The following is a 21,746-nucleotide window of genomic DNA, read 5'->3' on the forward strand; positions in this document are numbered from 1 at the left end:
AAAAGTCTTCTGCAGATTAGACAGTCGGACTGCAGATTACAGAGCCAGACATTCAACAAAGTACAGTTTGGGACAAGACCATCATGGGGAGGTTTTCCTCCTTTCTACTCATAAACATGAGTTGTCAGCTTAAAAAGAAACCCTCAGACAGAAAGAGAAAGCTTTCTCTCACTATAACCTCTTTATTTCAAATCTATCTGTAACGTTTGAAGGCAAAACATAATCAGAAAACCAACCTCCCAAGCAGGTACAAGGATCTGAGCTGGACTCCTGGGATTACACACTGGTTTAGTTCTATTTCTACTAACACTGTGATGTGAGGTACTATGGTTCTTGTTTTAGTTACAAGAGGTGTTAGGAATGAATGCCCACACACAATTAACAATAGCTTATCTAGCACATAACTCTGCAGCACAATACCAACAACAGGAGTATTTTAAAGCCGGGTGGAGAAGAAAGCAGACACTAATAAAACTGAAGATTTCCTTTGTTCTTCCCCTCTTTTCACAATGAGAATTCAGTTCAAAAACAAGGCTCCAGAATGCCCGTGCGGTCCTTTGGCCCGCCACACTCCTGGGGAGCCTCAGGCTTTGGTGATGTATCCTTCTCGGATGAGGAAATCATAGATTTTCCGGGTTTTGTTCACGTCTATCTTGATGAGTGCTCTTGCCTGTGCCAGTCTCAAGCCTCCTTGCTTGTTACATTCGTTCAATAGAGCAGACTTGTATTCTAAATAGGCTCCCGGGACCAACCTCACCATCTGACAGAGCTGAAAGACATGGCAAATTTAATGAACATTAACATCTGTCAGTCTTAAAATTTAATCCAGCAGGTATAGCCATAATAAAGTGTAAAGAGTGACATCAACCTCCAACTATTTACAGGAGCTGCTGGTGGATAGACCACATTCCATTCCGTCTTTTCTTTGATGAGAACAGTCTCAGGAGACAGAAAAAGGCTGCGGGTGATGCTGGGAGAGCTGCGGCACCTATCGGCCGGCTCCCCGGGGTTTGTCCCGGGTGCAAGTCTGTGTCCTGAGGACTGGCCTGGGGCAGAGGCCCGGCATGTTCTGGCCCAGCCTGTCAGGGAAGAGTCGCAGGGCCCGGGGTGGGGGTGCTGACACTTGGGTTCCCAAGTGTGAATCACATTATGTCTGGTATCAGCATAAGCCCATAGTCCCTACTTTTGTGATTACACTTCCTACTTTGGAGGGAAAGGAGGTCTAGAGATCTTGCTAAGAGGTCACTTTAACTACTAAAAATCCAAAAAGCTGGTTTAATTCCAGTTCACCTACCATTTATCCAGCAATGAACAGTCTGAGGTCACCATTTTGTGAGTAAGGACAAAAAACTGCTTGAAACTCTGGGTCATTCCACACTTGAATCAGAATGGCAATCCTTCTTCAGCAACACGTGGATATAACATACACTCCCTTCTCCTCCCACACTCATATTCACTGTTCCTACTGGGTAAAAAAAAAGTCTAATACTAGCCCCTATTCCGTTCTGTCTGACCTGAATTTCTGATACGGAGTGGCAGATGAGGACACCCATCTTGCGAACTATAAAAAAGAGCACACCAGGAACAAAGGAGGAATTCCTCTTTGGAATGGACTTGAGAGTTGTTGCATATTATTTGGAAAATGCTTGATGATGACTCATTTGAGGCTGGACTTAAAAGTTTAGAAACAGCTAACAGTCATAAGAAGACACATCCAGTGATTAAGTGATTATGGTGGAAAAGAAAAGTAGGTCATGGCTTTTTTAATCAAAATTAATGTGTGACTATGTATGATGATGGATTCCTCTTTTGTGTTTATATACATACCATGGAGACAACTCAAAAATCTTTAAATAATGGTCATATTGTTGGAATAAGAGTAGAACTTCTGAAAGTGCCCACTCTTATAGGAAATAACCATTTCCATATATAAGTTATTTTAAGTTTGTAAAACATTAAATTCAGTAAATAAAGTACTTAGTACAGTATCTGGTACATGGTAAATGCTCAATAAATGATAGTTGGTATTATTTAGATTTATGTATCATATGCTCTTCTCTCAGCAGATGAACGGTGGCAGGGTGATGAGGAAAGGAGTCCCTGAGACCTGCTAAGGTCGGTTCTTAACACCGAGACCTTGAGGATAACTAGAGCTGAACGTGCACATGTGTGATGTGAGCAGAGCAAAATGGGTTTGATCCTATAATGTGTTTTTCACGGCAACTCAGTGAATAACCGGCCCCTACTCTCTTTCCTCTAACCAGCTCCCCCTTCTTTTTGTTACCTCCTTTTCTTTCTCATTCAACTTCTCTGTGCCAGGGAGGCCCGTGAGGTTCAAGGGCGGTGCGCTTCGTCTACCTATAGATACAGACAGAAAAAGGCATGTATTTTGTGAGAGACAGTACCTCAGGAGTCAAAAGTGTAACAAAGTTCACCACGGTCAGGTCTGTTAGGTACAAAACTACTATATATCGGGTACCCCAAAGTTCACTTGAAAATAAAAACAGTAAGTCAAGGACTTCCCTAGTGGTGCCATGGATAACGTGCCTGCTGACTCAGGGGACACAGGTTCGCTCCCTGGCTGGGGAAGATTCCACATGCTGCAGACTAACTAAGCCCATGTCCTTGACAACTACTGGGTCCATGTGCTGCAACTACTGAAGCCCATGTGCCTAGAGCCGGTGCTCTGCAACAAGAGACGGCACCATGAGAAGCCCACGCACTGCAATGAAGAGTAGCCCCTGCTGGCTGCAACTAAGCAAGCAAGCCCACACGAGAGCAATGAGGACCCAGCAAAGCCAAAAATAAGATAAAGATTAAAGAAAAGAATTAAAAAAAAAAAGTAAGTCAAGTGCCCTTTGCCTTGATAAAATGCACATATAATCACACATACCTCAGAGTCAAATAAGATTATTCTTCCTAACCCAGTAGAAGATTCTAAAATCTACAGCCCAGATGTCATCCAGTTAAGAAAAGTCCCATGCTGCCTGTCTTGACAGCTGATGAATGGAAATAACAACTCCGCAGGACAGACTTCCCTAACACTGGCCATTCTGCCAGCAGTGCAGGCAGACATGGCAATTACCCAGGTGCCGTTCACCTTGAGATCAAAGGCAGAGTCAGGCCAGCAAAAGGCCCTTCATTATGTATTATTTGAGGGAATATCTGTTCCTCCCAAAGTAGCCCTGTTTACCTGAAAGACCCACACAGAGAAACAGTGAGCCAGTACATGGCAAAGCAGAGGCTGAGCTGAACTCACATACCTTGAGAAAGAGCCCCAAGCACGAGGTCACTGCCCAGGATGGGAAGCCTGATGTGCACAACTCTGGGGATTTGTTTTGAATGTACACTTGAGTGAATGGGCTGTGTTAAGCAAAAGAAAATGTAGAATACTACGTTACACTTCTCAGGGGCGGGGTGCTGCTTAGGTGGTGGAGAGCAGGGGGAGGGGCTGTTACAGCTCGCTCTGCAACGAAACAGGCTTCCCTTTAATGAAACAGGCTTCTCTTTAATATCGACAGAGGGAATGGGAGCTGCTCTGCAGTCCCAGGCCTAGCTTGACCCTAAATACCCTGAAACGGAGATTATGATCACTCAAATGCCTTACCAGTTCCAAGAGGCTATGTTATGATCAGTGATTCAGGTTTCCAACTCTGCACTGCCTTAGCAGCAATTCAAGAGTGTGAAAAGGAGCAAAGGGTCATCTCAACCTAAACACTGGAGCTGAGGGAAGCTGATGCCCGCCAAGGAAGCAACCAAGAGTGAATGCAAATGGTTCAGAAAACACAAATACCAGAGAAGCTAGGTCAAGTACATTCATTCACTTTAATTAGCCAACGTTAAATTTTCTTATTTCTGTATTTAGACTGGGGGAGGATTTGGACGTGAGAAAATTATAAAACTTAACTGTCTTGGCTATTCCCTAAAAGACTCTTTTCTCCTCTGAATATTAAAAACTAATTACTTGAAACACAGGAATAAATGAAAAAAATATATATATATATCACCCCTGCAGTGGCCTTCTCTGAGCCCTGTCTGGGTCCTGAATTGGAGATTTTTTGAATGGGATCACAAGGTCTGTTTTTCCCAGCTTTAAAAAATGGTAAAACTACAAATGGGTTATCTTTTTGCCAAATCCAGTCTGTAAACAGTGGAGTGGTCTATATGTTCTGATCAGGGAAAGTGGCTAATCTACTATATGGAGCAGGGATGAATGATAACCAAGAAAACAGGCAAACAACACCATGATCTTAGATCAGCATTCTACAACTAATACCACCCCACACTACCATTTATTAATTACCAAGCAGCAAGGATTATCAGATATCATATGGCTTTATCTTGCCCTGTAAACTGACCTCAAAATAGGACATGCCAGATAAGAAAGAGAAATACTTTTAAGTCTCCAACTTATAAAGAAAGTCTTACTTTTCTGGCAAGTAACGTGCCTCCTTGCTCATGGAGGATACAAAGCCTTTAAATTATCCCCTGTGAGACAATCTTGAAGTCTGTGGTAGATAAAATCATAGTAAACAAACTGCCTGTGAACACTGGTAAAACAGAAAAAACACCTGTCTGAGGTCCTCTCCTCCCCGTCTTTGTACTGTAAACCCGAGGGAAGTTCCTGTTTGGCCATGAAGATTCTAACAACTTGCTGATGTTTATGAATCTGTATAACAATCACCATTCCTTTGCCTAAGCACCTGGCTCCCACAAAGGCGGGAGGGTTTGTTGGGTCACTATAATTCCCAAGATGAAAACTCCACAATTGTGACTTGCTCCAGCCTGAAAAATAATTACCTGAATTCGAAGTCATGGGAACAGAAGGACTCAGGCCAGAATCACTACAAAAAAGAAGAGGAATTTAAACTTATGTCACATCAAAGAAAGCAATTCCCAAAGCCCACGATCCCGGGTAACATTTATCAGGTCAGCTACTTTGAAGAGAAGTAATGAGACAGACTAGACTATGTTTTTACAGGCTATCCCAACTGTACACAACTCAGGAAAGGAAATCAGGAAGGAAACTGCTTAGATTTGTTAAGAAGACATCCTGGTATGGCACATCACAGAGACCATTCATGAGCAAAAAGCAGGCATTTGATCTTCCAGTGAAAATCACACCAGTAGATACAGAAGAAGAAGGTGTGGCAAGGGAATACACTAATCTTAAAAAATAAGGCCAAAGTAGCAAAGTAGGATTCTAGGAGGCCAGTTACATTTCTCAAAACTGTCAGTACTGTACTGTTTGAGACAGCCTGCTCAAGTTTTCTGAATTCTTCTAGCTACCTAATTATTACAGCTCTGCCATTTAGGGTAGGGCACCCATGGGACTGTCTGAAAATACGGGTAAAGGCCGAAAGCTCCATGAAGGTGTCCCCGGACTAACTCCTCACATGTCAGCCTGCCGGCGGAGCCACTGCTGGCAGGCGCTGCTGTCCTGGATGTACTGGAGGACCTCAGAGAGCATGGTGCGCTTGAGGCGCTCCTCTTCACGAGTCTTCTTGAGGTGATCATAGGTCCTGGCACCTGTAGGTGTTAAAAAAGTGACTACAATGACAAGGTAGTAGAACTAACCAAAGGGCTTCCTAACTCATCAACAAACAGTTCATCTTTTTTAATTTTTAATTTTTGTGGCCTTGCTGTGAGGCTCGTGGGATCTCAGTTCCCCAACCAAGGATCAAACCCAGGCCCATGGCAGTGAAAGCGCAGAGCCCTAACCATTGGACACCAGGGGATTCCCAGTCGTTTTTTAATTTCCTTTGAAAAACTGCTTCCAGAATTATTTTTCTAAGAGCAAACAAAGTGATTTCCCCTAGTTTGAAATCTCTTTTTTGATAAGAAATGAAAATGTGTTTATTCCTTTTCTACCTTTAAGAAATTTGAGAGAGGGAATCCCCAAAACAGAAAAGTACAAAGAAAGTTGGAGTTGCTCATATTTCCATCCCCTAAAAGTAACTTAATACTGTTATATTTACTTCCTGCTCTATTTTTTCTATCCATATATTTTTTCAAGTCACACAAATGCTATGCACATACACTGTTCCTTAAAAACCAGTTAGGATTACAAATAAAAATAAATCCTCTTTGACTATTACTATTCTATTCACCTCTTTCCTGGAGACAGCCAGCATCAGGCAACCCAAATCTGGCATCAGAGTCTTTACACGCATCTTGCTAACAGCTGTATAGTGTTTTCCACACTATTAATGTATAAAAATCCAAAATATCAAACCAGTGGGTTTCAAGCCAAGTTCCACAGAGGCCCAGGTTACCATGAAAATATCTCAGGGATTACTGTGAATATACTGGTGGTCCTGGGCTCCACAAGACTTCAACCTAAGGAGTTCCACTTTTATTTATGGGTTAGTACTCCACATTAAATTTCATTTTGTAAAATTTCCAATGTTAGAAATAAAGAGCCATTTTGCTGGGCTGAACTTGAGCACTGGGTGAACGGGTGACAGCCTTCAACCAACAGGAAGGAGGACATGCTGAAGACCATCCCCAAAACAACAACAGAACAACAGAAACTGCCATTTATTGAGGATTTGGTGCGTCAGGTACTATACTATGTTTTCATGCATCATCGCTAATTTAATCTTCACATGAACTCTAAGAGACTTGGAAAATTGAAACGAATAGAATTATAGATCTGGTAAAAGAGCCAGAATCCAAACCCAAGCTGTCCAAGCCTAGACTTCAGCTCTTAACTGCTAACACAACTGTCTTCTCTTACAACCTGGCTCTACTACAACTAGTTACTTAATCACTTTCATCCTTAGTTTCTCTATTAAATGAGAATAACAATACCTATCTCTTAAGTTCAAAGTGAAAGTCAAGTCGCTCAGTCGTGTCCGACTCTTTGCGACCCCATGGACTGTAGCCCACCAGGCTCCTCCGTCCATGGGATTTTCCAGGCAAGAATACTGGAGTGGGCTGCCATTCCTTTCTCCAGGGGATATTCCCAATCAAGGGATCGAACCCAGGTCTCCAACACTGTAGGCAATGCTTTACCGTCTGAGCCACCAGAGAAGTCCCTCTCTTAAGTTGGTGAAGTACAAAGGGTACAGTCCAATGCATGGTGAATGGTTAGGTGCCCTGAATATAATCATCTCTAACTCAAGTAACTGGGATGCAAGTGCCTAGAACCAACTGAAGTGTGCTTAATGGGAATGATCAGATGATGCATCACTAAATTTAAAAAGGCTGAGGCTAAAAGTTGGAATACAAAATCTTTTTTTTTTTAAGAGGCCACAACAGAATCCTAAATCTCAAACAGCAACTCTGTCATACTTTTTATTTCACCTCAGATAATCTATATAATGGTATTTATAAAGATTAAATAGATGAAACTTATTGGAAAGATCAAAAACTCATTCTGAAATGTGAAAGCTTGTTTATATGTTTGGAAGGCACCTGCCCTCTGATTTAGTGTGGAGCACAAGCATACTTACTACAAAAATTGGTAATGCCTGCTGTCCTGTATTCCTGGAGCCTTTTGATTTCCCTTCGGAGTTCAAATTCCACTGTTTATCCCCCCAAAAAAGAGAAACATCAGAAAAACAACATCAACATCAATGAGCACTTTTACTGCTAAATATTTTCAGTAATTCTGCCTTCTATAAAAGACTGGGCAATTCCATTTGGGGAATCCTAATTGTTGCTAATATCCCATTAAAAATTTTACTTAAGAGCTGACAAAAATGTACTGCAGTGGTCTTTTGGCTTGTCTCCAGTTGCAGAAAGCAGCTGGAATTGTTTCTTAGAAACAATTCATAGTGACCTGGCTGAATTCATTTAGCTACAGTAGTAATGAATATAATTTCTTAAACCACCAAGTTTCCCTGCTCTACTTATTCCTTGTTAAAAGTTGTAGCCACAAAGACAAATTTCCGTATGAAACCTGTCTCTGGTATTACATGACACAGACCTTTTTGCAAGGGAAGGACAAAATTCTGTGCTCAAGTTCCTGATGGTTTCTTTACAGCTTTTCTCTTATAGGGACAAAAGAGCAGTGTGTTTTCCATAAACCAAGATTTCTGCCTCCACTGAACACACAGATCAGGTTGCACTGCTCAGATTATTATGTGATGGAATGTTCAAATCTGGGTGCTTTGAAAAAGCAGATGAAGGAAGAACCTGGACAATCCACGGGGTGTAGTTCCCTGGAGTGACACATAAACCAGGGATGGTACAAACTGGGACAGGAAGTAAAGATGAGCTACCCAGGATAAATCACACAAAGAATGCCAACTAAACAGGGTGTCCGTGAGGACAACCAAGCCGGTTCAGATAAATGCCTGCAGTGTCATGCAAGAAATATCTGCACGATGAGAACAGGATACAAGCCTTCATGAAGTACCGTCCTGAACTAAATTTGGGAGTCAAAATCAAATACCTGAATCTCATGATGAGAGGCACAGACTCAGCCCCTCAGTCCAGACTGTTTTATAGTCCAGGCGTTACTGCCTTAACAACTTCAATTTTTTATAGTGAGAAATCAAATGGTAACTATGTAGATCTCTCTCAGAGAAAAAAGGCAGGAAAATGATGGAAGTGCTATATATTATTTCCATGAGTCAACCAACTCTGTCCCCACCTAGAAACTAGTTTTAATACTAAAATAATTATGAACAAAATAATATGATTTGCTTCAAAATAATCCAGTTGAGGATGGGAAAGGAATGGGTGGCAAAGATGACACTGGATCAGCCAGTGGATGGTTAACTGCTGAAGTTGGGTGATGGATACATGTATATCATAGTATAATGAACCCCATGTATTTGCATACTCCCATATTAAAAATGGGGGAAAAAGCTACTAAACTACTGTTTATCTAAGGGGGGGGGAAAGCCACTAATATTTTTAAGCTTTCTTCTCCATTCCCCAAGTTCCAAATTTATCTCAGAGCAATAAAGGGGAAGAAATAATTTAAAAAAAAATCCACTTACTTACAGAATTTCACAAAAAACACCATTATCGTTCCTGTTTATATAAACACACACACACACAGAAATATATGGTCAAGGTTAAAAAACCACCTACGTGCATGGCTTTCAATGAACTTGTCGTGCTCCACCGGCCCCACTATCCTTGCAAATCGCCTCATTGTTTCATAAAGATCTTGGACTTCCTTGGGATATCGTCGTTCCATTACTACAGGGAAAGTAAAGAATATAAAGATCCCTAAGTTTTCTGTATTTTTTTTTAACAAGTAGTAAAATGGAAGAATATTATTCCTAACCTCACACGATTAATTTACTCATGACAGGAAGCAAACCAGAAAGCTAGGGAATGCAGCACACTAATCATGATGCTAACAGAACCAGAGGGACTACGTCTCAGGGACGCTGTCATGGCCGGAGAGCACCTGCACTCTGGCGACCCCCACACCTCGCTGTCTCTCAATCTGCCCAGGGGCAGGAAGTGCTGGCAGTAACAGGAAGGACACGGCAGATCATGCATTCTTAGGAACAATGTAGGGCAAAATCTCCGGTATTGACCTCTGCAGAACAAGGGACGTGAGGACATGCTAATTCATCTAGAAGAGGTAGATCAGTTTGGCAAAAGTGTGTGATCTCTCCCATGTCCCACTAAAAATCTTGTCTGTAACTCCATATCCTCAAGTGAGGCGTTTATTTTTTCTCTCTACATGGGTCATTTTGCCTTTCTCTAAACTTAACTACCACAACATAATACACTACGAATGAAGTTATATTTTAATAACTATCATGGAAGCAAATGGTCATATATGCCACCTGGGATACCCTTACAGGTAGCCAGAATCAGCACCTTTAAGGATCACTACTGACCAAATTTCTAATAAAAAGAGCTATCAGCAAAAAGAGGGATAGGAAAACCCACCAACAATAATTGGTAGGTTGGAATGATCAGGAATTCTCGAATTGCTACTCAGTCATTTCAATAAGAGTAACTAGGCTACCTCTGTCCACTCTCAGGCTAAAAATACAGGCTGTTACTTATGACAGTTACTTAAATTGTCGTCTTTTCAGATGAATCTCTTCCTTAGCAGGAAAATTCTTGCCCACAAATTCTAGGGGCTGATTTGATGGGCAGCCACAAATTCATTTTATTCACCACCAAACAACCCTACTTCTACAGGAATAATACAAAAGTTTGGAGTAATTTAGTCTGATGACAAAGCTCCTACGCCTACGATAGTAAGGTCACACGTGCATTCAGCACAATGGCAAGTGAAAACCTCTCAGACCACACTGCATATGCCATGTCTTTCTTGGAAGCAACAGAGCCTCCCCTCAGGTCTATCTGTAAAAATACAGTTAAAGAATAAAGAGGCTAAGCTGACCTCTGTCCACCAGCTGGGAACAGAATTTATGCAAGAGTCAAGGTCTACTACATACAGGTTAAAGTCCAAAAGCCCAGCAATTTCAGACATAGGAACTCACTACCAGAACATGACCAATTATTGTCGACAAAAAGGGCAAGGGAGAGCTGACCTGGAGTTATTTTTGCAAACCCACAGCTCGCGATTAGGACGAGGCTAAACAAGCAATAATGTATACTGGCAGAAGGAATATAAATTGATATAATTATCTTTCAGGAAACAATCTAGCAGCATGTGTTAAGCATTTTTAATAATCATGTTCTTTGACCTAGTAATTCCACTTCTCGGAATCTATCTTAAAAAAATTCTAAATGCAGGCAAAGCTTTATTCACAAACAAGTTTACCTTTGTGCTATTTTTAATGATTTAAAAAAAAACTGCAAATATGCTAAATATCCAATAATAAAGACAGGTTAAGCACATCGTATATTATATGTAAAGTTACTGGTATAACATATTTTGTAACATATTAGAAGGGATATCATCAAAACACTACAATCGCTTAAAAAATGTGTAGTGGAAAATGAAAAACTAAACGACATAAAATGTAACCTACTTATGATCATGACTCTGTTGAAAGATATTCAACCCAAGACTGGCTGACCTGGACCCTCCAGTGGCAGAGTGTCAAACCCTGTAAGATTCTATCAACTGGCATATGAAGCACAATCTCATTAGGTTACTTTTACAAAACAGAATCTTGTGGCATACACCTATTATAAACATATATAAATACTGCAATTATTATGATATGATTCTTATGTGCTAAACAAACTCTACAGTGTAAAAGAAAATGTAGAGAAACTCTTTCTGCCCAGCCTGGATACCACCAATATTTAAGAGTAAGGTCAAAGTTAGCAATCACTTAAAAATCATTATAGGTTTATTTTCATCATGCAATATTAATGTCTTGTTTGTTAGCGCCCCCACGATGCAAAATAAAGGTGTCACTTTCTGTTAATTCTTTCCATAAAAATATTTTCACAACCCGATGATTACAGTTATATTATGTTTAATATATAATTCTGAAACACAATCCTATTCAGTTTTGGAAAACGATCCATTAATATTCAGGTTTTAATTAATACACTAATTTAAAAAACATTTCTCATGCTAGTGTTATTGACTATATATTACTGGTTTGAGACTCTTAGTATACAACAGAATTGCCTTGAAGACTTTAAAAAAATAGATGCTGGAGCTCTACCTCCAGAGATTCTGACTTAATCAGAGGTGACTGTTGGGCATCATAAATTTTTAAAGCTCCCTCAGTTCAGTTGCTCAGTCGTGTCCGACTCTTTGCAACCCAATGAATTGCAGCACGCCAGGCCTCCCTGTCCATCACCAGCTCCCGGAGTTCACCCAAACTCATGTCCATCGAGTCGGTGATGCCATCCAGCCATCTCATCCTCTGTCGTCCCCTTCTCCTCCTGCCCCCAATCCCTCCCAGCATCAGTCTTTTCCAATGAGTCAACTCTTCGCATGAGGTGGCCAAAGTATTGGAGTTTCACCTTTAGCATCAGTCCTTTCAAAGAACACCCAGGACTGATTTCCTTTAGAATGGACTGGCTGGATCTCCTAGCAGTCCAAGGGACTCTCAAGAGTCTTCTCCAACACCACAGTTCAAAAGCATCAATTCTTTGGCGCTCAGCTTTCTTCACAGTCCAACTCTCACATCCATACATAACCACTGGAAAAACCATAGCCTTGACTAGACGGACCTTTGTTGGCAAAGTAATGTCTCTGCTTTTCAATATGCTGTCTAGGTTGGTCATAACTTTCCTTCCAAGGAGTAAGCGTCTTTTAATTTCATGGCTGCAATCACCATCTGCAGGGATTTTGGAGCCCAGAAAAATAAAGTCAGCCACTGTTTCCCCATCTATTTCCCATGAAGTGATGGGACCAGATGCCATGATATTCGTTTTCTGAATGTTGAGCTTTAAGTCAACTTTTTCACTCTCCTCTTTCACTTTCATCAAGAGGCCCTTTAGTTCCTCTTCACTTTCTGCCATAAGGGGGGTGTCATCTGCATATATGAGGTTATTGATATTTCTCCCAGCAATCTTGATTCCAGCTTGTGCTTCTTCCAGCCCAGCGTTTCTCAGGATGTACTCTGCATAGAAGTTAAATAAGCAGGCTGACAATATACAGCCTTGACATACTCCTTTTCCTATGTGGAACCAGTCTGTTGTTCCATGTCCAGTTCTTTTTTTTTTTTTTGCGACCCCATGGACTGTAGCCTACCAGGCTCCTCAGTCCATGGAATTTTCCAGGCAAGAATACTGGAGTGGGTTGCCATTTCCTTCTCCCCATGTCCAGTTCTAACTGTTGCTTCCTGACCTGCATATAGGTTTCTCAAGAGGCAGGTCAGGTGGTCTGGTGTTCCCTTCTCTTTCAGAATTTTCACAGTTTATTGTGATCCACACAGTCAAAGGCTTTGGCATAGTCAATAAAGCAGAAATACATGTTTTTCTGGAACTCTCTTGCTTTTTCCATGATCCAGCAGATATTGGCAATTTGATTTCTGGTTCCTCTGTCTTTTCTAAAACCAGCTTGAACATCTGGAAGTTCACGGTTCATGTATTGCTGAAACCTGGCTTGGAGAATTTGGAGAATTACTTTACTAGTGTGTGAGATGAGTACAATTGTGCGGTAGTTTGAGCATTCTTTGGCATTGTCTTTCTTTGGGATTGGAATGAAAACTGACCTTTTCCAGTCCTGTGGTCACTGCTGACTTTTCCAAATTTACTGGCATATTGAGTGCAGCACTTTCACAGCATCATCTTCCAGGATTTTGAAACAGCTCAACTGGAATTCCATCACCTCCACTAGCTTTGTTCGTAGTGAGGCGTTCTAAAGCCCACTTGACTTTACATTCCAGGATGTCTGGCTCTAGGTGAGTGATCACACCATCGTGATTATCTGAGTCGTGAAGATCTTTTTTGTACAGTTCTTCTGTGTATTCTTGCCACCTCTTCTTAATATCTTCTGCTTCTGTTAGATCCATACCATTTCTGTCCTTTATCAAGCCCTAGTGATGCTAATATGCAACATGGATTAAGAACTACTGCCACAAATGATTTAAAACTATTCAATAATGATGGGAAAATTTTTAAATTAAAGAAAAATGCTAATACTTACATTGAAACTTCCTAAGGTTGATTAATCCATGGTCTCTTATAATTCTAGAATGAAAAGAATAATTATCTATGATAATTAATTTCACATTTAACAATATCTTCCACAAGCAGCTTTCATTAGGCACCGTAAACACTACGAGGGGGAGTATCGAGGTCCAGAGAAGCCACTCCTCTCACAGTTCTGCAGCTCACTGAGTCACTAGCACAATTTTAAGCTCTCAAGTATCATGTATTTTTCCTCCCCTTGGGCAATAACTATTTGCTGGATGAATCAATGAGCACCCACAAATACTGAAAAACCCGTGTCTGTAACTTAGATGAAACAGAAGGGAATCTGTCCATGGCATAAAAATTATCTATTCAGCTTTAGGGAAATGCTAACTGAGAATAACCATTTAAGGGAAATCTGTTAATGATGAAGGGTGCCATGATCACACACTCAATGTTTACAACTGTACATTCACAGAATGCCTTGAAGCTATTTGAAATAAATCGTGTGCATGTTTAATGGAAGGGCATCATAAAACACAAGATCTAATAGGGACCTCGACAACTGCGTTCTACAATACTGTCTAGTTCTAACTGCATTAAGCAGAACAGAATTTAGGTAAACCATGCAGAGTTCCAAGTCTGGAACCTTTGATTTCTATTGAAGCCTAGCAATGAAGCTTCTCTCAAGAACAGCTGAATAATCTTCAGCGCTCACTGGAAGCTAACTCCAGATATGCAGAGAGTAAGTTTTACTTCAGATCATGTCTTGGTCCCTCCAGAGTGTCTCATAAGTCCTATTTCTTTTTCTCATTGTGTTGTCACCATGTCTCTAGTTAGTAACATGCCTACGCATATATACACACACACCTGCGAGTACCCTTCTCTGAACTGTTAAAGTCTCTGTAATCCAACAGAGATCTGCGATCCATAATTTCTCAGTCTGAATGTATGGTTTTTGTTCTGTTGCAAAGAGAAGGAGAAATCAAGAGTGCCTAAAACTTGCTCATGATTCCTTTGAAATCCTTTTAGATAAAAGATTTCTCATAAAAACTCAGCAGTCAGAATGGAGCACTAGAAAAAGCATAACAACTTAATAATATCTTGAATTTTTCTTGTTGCTTTTTTCCTTAAAAGAACATACCCATATTATTCATTGGTCATAACATTAAGAAAGGAGGAGGTAAAAAAGGCAAAAAAAGGAGAGGTAATATTTACCTTTAACAGATGGAAAAATTGAGAGTCAAGAAAGTTAAGGGTATTCCTCAAGGTCATAAGGTAAGCCACAAGTGGGAACTTGATCTTACAGGCTATATGTGGTCAAAAGTCCAAAGGCAAAAGAAGGCAGGACGGTTTCCCAGACTTACTTTTTTCGTCTTTGTCGCTCCTTTAACCTGGAATGATAGATATCCACTACAGCCATCTTCAGAGCTATAAACAAACAAACACCTACATATAAATATAGCCAAGGCAAGAAGAAATCTTTTGCCCAAGCTTTTTTTAACCTCGTATTGCTCACTACTCCACATTCACTGGTCTAAGAAATCTGTCTCTTGGAAACAAAAAAAAATCCTAGGATACTGAATTTCTCAATCAGTAAATTACAGTGAAATTCTTTTTCCTAAGTATATGTTTACAAGGGATTACCCTATGGATAACAAATTCTGCTTTCTACTAAACATCTACTTTGCATGCCTTGCTATGTATATTAACTTTCATATAACAGTTCAACAAGGAGTCTGAACTTTGGTAAAACATGGGCTAGAAATTACACATATCAGAGTTTCAGATTAGGAGAGAGAAATACTGAAATCTAACATGCTGGGCTATAAGCAGATGCACTATAGCCGTACACAACTTCAGTCGCTGGGAAATGATCAGGAATACTTTATCCAGGCCATCCTCCCTTGGGTCTGAGATAAAAATAACAAATTCTAGCTGGATGATCTGAAGAGAGAACTGAATGCAGTATTTTTTAAACTTCAGTTATTTTAAAAAAAAAAAAAGTATTGGGTATCAGAGATTTGTTGTCATTCATTTCTAACAAGTTCAAAAATTTAAACAGCACTGCTTCATTTTTCCTCATCACCACCCACAAACTAAAAATAATTCAATAATATCAGGTCCAAGATTTAAGGCAATGGATCTCAAACCTTTTTTTCAGGTTGCAGAACTCTTTCTCTATATGAACTCTTTCTTGATTTATACGTATTTCTTATAGAAGCATAGATATCACAGAATGCCCAGACCCTACCGGTGTTTCCTAATACACCTGCTGTGGAATGACAGGTCCTAGAATGCTATGCTGGGGGGAGACAGGCTTTACGTAAGTCTATGGTGGAAGTGGCAGGAGAATGGGTAAGAGACAATTTGTTTTTGACATGCACTACAACCAAATACCGGCGAAGGCAATGGCACCCCACTCCAGTACTCTTGCCTGGAAAATCCCATGGATGGAGGGGCCTGGTGGGCTGCAGTCCATGGGGTCGCTAGGAATCGGACACGACTGAGCGACTTCACTTTATTTTTTCACTTTCATGCATTGGAGAAGGAAATGGCAACCCACTCCAGTGTTCTTGCCTGGAGAATCCCAGGGACGGGGGAGCCTGGTGGGCTGCCGTCTATGGGTCGCACAGAGTTGGACACGACTGAAGCAACTTAGCAGCAGCAGCAGCACAACCAAATACAAGTTTTAGCGTGGACTCTACCTTCCTTCTTAGGAGAAAGAGAATTAAGAAGTCAACAGTTCAAGGCAGAAAGAGAAGGAAACAGAACAAATAAGCAAACAGGTAAAGAGCTAACATACACTGAGTATTTATCATGTTCCAGGCTCTTTAGGTGTCTTATCTCATTTATCCACTGAATAACAAGATGAGTTCAGTAGGAAACAAACTACCAGAAAATCCAGTGGGGAGGTTAGTGCTAATTTTGACAAAATAGTTCTGTAATTTTTCTAATATACTAACATATCATGTTGTTTCCTAAGATTTGTGTGGGAAAGAATTAAAACAGGAAAAAAAACTGAAGAGACTGTGTTACAAAAGCCTCTATAAATAAATCCTGCTGATAAACGGTTCTGGTGCTTGATCAATTCAGTAGTGGAAGCTTGTACAACCAGCTCTGGAGAACAAAGGGGAGAAAGGGAACACAGGTCAACAAATGCAAGGAGAAATGGAATTCTCCCAGGGAAAAAATTTCACAGCTGAAGCTCTCTCTTGTCTTGATGAAGCATACTCGGATCGCAACAACTGATTATAAGGTCTTAACTGCATGAAAAACCCAGGGAGGATACAGCACAGCAGGCAGAACAGAAATGAGAAGGAGACACTGAATGAAGGACAATCACAGGTTCACACTCTTCTTAAAAAGTGACTGGAGAGTTGAGTAGAGTAGGCACACAAAGACCCAGAGCTCCTTAAAAACCAACCAACCAACCCAAACCACCCATAACCTCTCCACTGCTGCCAGGCCTCTGAAATCCCAGTCTTGGGGGATGACTAGTCTCCCTGTGATTACACTCGGGACTGATAACAAAGTCTCCAAATGGCTGCCTTAAAATATTGCAAGAAGTGGGCAGCAGTCAGAGGCAGCTCCTTCCCACTGCAGTGTATTTCTAACACTGTTCAAAATAGCTGGCAACATGTTTCTGTTTTCCTGACAGAAGGCACTTACTGCTTTCTTGGCAGGAAAAGCAACTCAGAGGCCTTAACTCTGGGGAAACCAATCAAGCAAGCACACGAGCACAAACCTGTGAATCAGGTATTCCCCAGAATGAAGCTTCTTAAAAGTCATTCCCCTGCCCTGAAGCTTTTGGCTGAGATGGACACAATCGGGGCTATGAAAAAAGGATGACTGTGTGACCTCATGGTCAAAGTCAGCAACCAGGAAGCCTGAAGCAAGTCACTTCACTCCTTTGTACATTTCCCTGAAGGCAGAATGGGAAAATGACTATTTCCACTTCTCAGGAATGTGATTAAGTCATAGATTATAAAAAATGTGAAATCTAAAAAGAAAAAAAAGGTTCAAGATGGTAGATACAGTAAGTCTAGTAGTATTAAGAGCACAGATGAATGAAGCACAGTAGTATTACGAGCTTGAGATGGCTCTGCCACTTGCAGGTTATAACTTGACCTTGATATTTCCACTCCTCAATTTCCCCATCTATAAAATGGGCATAGGAATGCCCAACTCAAAGAGCTTTGTGAGGATTAAGTGAGTTCACACGTATCAAGAACTTAAACGGTACCTGGCAAACAGAGAGTGCTGTACGTATTAATTATCATTATTTACAGCCTTTAACAGTTAGAAGATCAGAGGTCCAGCCTGGTCACTGTGCCTACTCACCTATCTATTGGCAGTTTCTTTCCCTTGATGGTGATTTGGCTGCTTTGTGCTTAGGACTGTTTAGACATAAATACCATTGAGACTGAAAACTGCTGTTTAGTTGCTCTGTCGTGTTCAACTCTTGTGCGACTCCATGGACAGAGAGCCCACCAGGCTCCTCTGTCCATAGGATTTCCCAGGCAAGAATACTGGAGCAGGTTGCCATTGACTGCTCCAGGGGATCTTCCCAACCCAAGGACTGAACCCACATCTCCTGCACTGGCAGGCGGATTCTTTCCCCCTGAGCCACCTGGGAGGACCAAAGGCTGACAATACGACCAAAGAAAGAAAACCGGGGGCGTGGAGGCGAACATGCCCGTATCTGATCAAGAAGTTTTGCTGACATTAGCTTTCCAAATAGAGGGAGAGTAAATTTCTCTGGTGTGCAATCCTGAGAAGTGCTGAGAACACAGACCCAATACAGAGAAAGGAGCTCATGACAACTCCTGCTTGCCCAGGTTACTGGCTGGCAATGATTAGAAGATGCTGTGCTAAGGCTTACCACCTGGAAAACTCTGACAAAGACCAGTCCACAAATTTAGGAGAGATTTTCCCAATAAAAGCAGATGGGGAGCAACGTTCCCCGAGGAAAAGGGAAATGCGCCGTGTGTCACCACTGGCGTCTCACAACACCCTGTGACACAGGGGCACTGAGTTATGGGTCTTCTGCATCTCCCTCTCTAGGCCAATAATCTCAATGAAGTGTGAGGAGGTTTCATTTAGCGATCCCAGAACTTCCTTACTGTCTTCCCCAGACATTACTTCACAGGCAGTATCTTTTGGGGCCCGTTCTGAAAGATATTTGGTATGGCTGGAATGTAACCATCTATTCCTCCATTGTGTCCTAGGCCTCTATAATGGACCATTTGAACCTCCTTTATTAGACGAATTGCATCAATCATAGCAAAAGTCTTGGGAAAGAAGAAGAGCTTGGTGGCATCACCCAGTCTTCTAGATGCCTGGCAACAGGACACAAAACCCAGCCAAACAATTTACTTCCTTCTAGTAGTTGTGAGTGAGGAAATATAAAAGGAATGTTATAAATGCTCAGTAATATTAAGAGTGTAATAGTATAATGAAATGGTAATAACATCAATCTGAATTATGAACCCTCTTCCATTGGAGACATTCACCCTGACTAGTCAGTGTCATCCTTCTTTGTTGGCCCTGGACATAAAGAAATAGCAAGCAGGATTCCAAGTGACTCAGAAGCAAGCCCGAAGTTGAATCACTGTCCTGATCTGCAGAAAACAGGTGCCCCCCTCTCTGCTCTGGGTGTGCATATAAAGCTCCTTCTCATTTCTCCCTGCTCTCCTTAGGCTCCTAGGCCCCTGCACTTGAGTGTTCTGGGAGAAACCGCTCAGCTCAAGGGCAATATGCCCCACTGGACAGTGGGGCCGTGCTGCCAGAGGAGGAATATGAGAACTCAGAGCCATCGACAAAGCATCCCTTTGATCTCCAGTCCTGCCAACCCTCTCGATGATGTCATCACCTTTCAAAAAGCACCCATCTAAACATCTTATAGTTCAGTACTAGACACGGAGGGAAAGCGGAGGCAGAGATTATTACAGTTTTAATTAAAACTACTTATGTATAACAATAACTGAAGCTTCAGTTGTAGTTTGAATGAATTAGAATCAAGTAACTTAAAAGGCTACAGAATCTGTAGAAGGAACACAAATAACTAAAGTATGCTATTGGTTTAAAATGCTAACTAAAATAAAACTTGCTAATCAATTGCTTCTTTTTGATTTTTTTTCCCTTTGCCCCACTTAATTATAGAAAGGACCATAAATGCACCAGAAGAAACTGCAAATCCTGCTTTCACAAAGAATGCAGAGTAAAATGAAACACCAACCATGACTATAGTTTTCTTAATAATGTTGAGGCTTAAGAATGAAGACCTTGGACTAAGGCCTAGAGATGTGATTTAGCAAGTCCTTTACATAGTTGAGACGTTATTGACATTAGAGATTTTGACTTTCAGAAGTTCAGTACCTCTGAATAGCATCTAAAAAAATGATACTTATAAAACTGCTTTTTTGCATTCTGGATAAGAATGATACAAGCCAGGAAATAATACCATTTTAATTAAAGTTGGCATGTATGAGGAGAAATACTGAATGGCAATCTGCACACTACCTTCAAGGGGACACCATCATGAGGTGAGAACAGACAATAACATGAGTTACCAGGGTTGAAAAGCAGAGATTGACATGGAAGACTGAACAAGTACAATGGCTCTAGTGAACACTAAAGTAGTTTGCCTTCAAGCTTTCCTCTTTTAGTTCAATCTGCGTCACTTTGACTTTCCCTTAAAGTTGTGTGGGAGAAAAGGAGAGAAATGAAATTTTGCAAAGAAAACTGTTCAAGAAGCATGTAGAGAAAAAATTCTAAAGGTAAAATTTTTATGAGGACTCTTTCTTGGTCCCAGATCTGGTGTAACAAATACCTAGACAGCTGTTCTATGAAGGTAAGAGTAAAATTTCCCCTTCAAGGGACAGAGGACCAGTTAATGCAACCTGAAAACTCGATTTATAAATCAACAAGGAGTCTAACTTGCCCTTCCTACATGGCATATACAGTTAAGAGAAATAACAAAGATGTTGTTTAGGAAATATAGAATCCAAGGGATTCACCTACTACATACATCATCCTTAATTCTGGACTGAAATGAAACAGAAGATTTGGGATTATTTTAAAGACATAGTTCATTGAAAATGGAAAGAAAGGGAAAAAAAGATATTCCAATAAAAGTCTAACCATCCACTTTTAAGAGTCTTATTGACATTAAGCATTTACTTATAACAAAAGAGTTAGTAAATCAGGCTAATCTTAAGAATTTAGAAGTGCTAAAAATTCAACAGTTCTGAGAAAGAAGAAATTTTCAGTCTTGGTCTAAAAACTCTTGAACTTCCATTCTTTTCCCCTGCTATGGGAAATGTGGGGTAACAAATTACAACGAACATTTAGTATCAGTAGTTGCTGTTGAAGTCCCAGGTTTTCACCCTGATTCCTTTTCTTTTAAGGAGGCAGTGAGGACCATTTAACCAATTACCTCAGCATAGGCTTGTCTCAATTAAAAGAAAGCTCACATAGTCCAAGGGATGGGATATTCCCAACTACCATTATATGATCAACATTCTCACCATCGTCACAAATGACCTTCTCATTATGGTCAAATCCTGGCAACGTGATATGTTCAGCATCTTAACCACTATACTTTCAGTCCCATAAGGGGCAGGAGACTATCTTATTCATTCTTACATTCCTAGCAGCCAGCACAGTCACATTACAGGTCGCAATCAATAGAAACACTTATTGAAATAAAATGTTACCGTGTAAAATGTCCGAGTCATCTTCGACAAAATCAATATCTCTCAAGTCCCACTCCGCATAATTGTCAAACTCCTGTTTGGGGAAAAAAATTCCCACCTCAGATCCATCAGCTTTGAGTAATGCCTTTATAGGAGCCATGCTTTAAAAGCAAACAGCAAATATACAAACACTTGTTAAAAAGTACTGAATGGGGTACAAGGCCAGGATAACTGCTGTAAGTAATAAATCATGGGAAAAATCTGAGAGGCTTTCAGGCAATAGTGACAGCAAAAAAATGAGAAAGCTGTGAGTCCAGGAATAAATATTTGGTTCTAAAAGTAGTCTATTCATAAAATGTAAATCAAGAAAATCTCACTCTGACTAGTCCTTCAAGTATTTAGGTAAGAAAATTGTGTGCATTAATTCATCTACCTTTCTACCACCTTCTGAGGACTCTATTTATTCCAGAATATTGGTTATACAGCTCAGTGGGTAGATTTGTTCATATTCTGTTCAATGAGTACAATCTGCAGGGGTGGTGTCTATGA

General features: G+C 40.6%; 1 protein-coding gene across 5 annotated transcripts in view; it reads right to left on the minus strand.

Annotated features, from left to right (window-relative positions):
* Nucleotides 1-21,746, minus strand: part of TADA2A (transcriptional adaptor 2A) — a 46,231-nt gene continuing 24,485 nt past the window's right edge. For 3 of the 5 annotated variants that reach the window (XM_070390503.1, XM_070390504.1, XM_070390506.1), the window contains 9 exons: nucleotides 21,219-21,291; nucleotides 14,865-14,946; nucleotides 13,511-13,554; nucleotides 9,049-9,159; nucleotides 7,458-7,529; nucleotides 5,397-5,529; nucleotides 4,801-4,844; nucleotides 2,285-2,358; nucleotides 1-769 (listed from right to left, as the gene is read on the minus strand). In XM_070390503.1, the coding sequence (XP_070246604.1) occupies nucleotides 584-769; nucleotides 2,285-2,358; nucleotides 4,801-4,844; nucleotides 5,397-5,529; nucleotides 7,458-7,529; nucleotides 9,049-9,159; nucleotides 13,511-13,554; nucleotides 14,865-14,946; nucleotides 21,219-21,291 (819 nt within the window). In that variant the 3' untranslated portion in view covers nucleotides 1-583. Of the gene's footprint in view, nucleotides 770-2,284; nucleotides 2,359-3,263; nucleotides 3,364-4,800; nucleotides 4,845-5,396; nucleotides 5,530-7,457; nucleotides 7,530-9,048; nucleotides 9,160-13,510; nucleotides 13,555-14,864; nucleotides 14,947-21,218; nucleotides 21,292-21,746 lie in introns of all 5 variants that reach the window. The other 2 variants (XR_011468059.1, XM_070390505.1) reach the window with 2 other exon arrangements.

The sequence above is a fragment of the Bos mutus genome, chromosome 19, assembly GCF_027580195.1.
Source record: "Bos mutus isolate GX-2022 chromosome 19, NWIPB_WYAK_1.1, whole genome shotgun sequence".
Classification (NCBI taxonomy): domain Eukaryota; kingdom Metazoa; phylum Chordata; class Mammalia; order Artiodactyla; family Bovidae; genus Bos; species Bos mutus.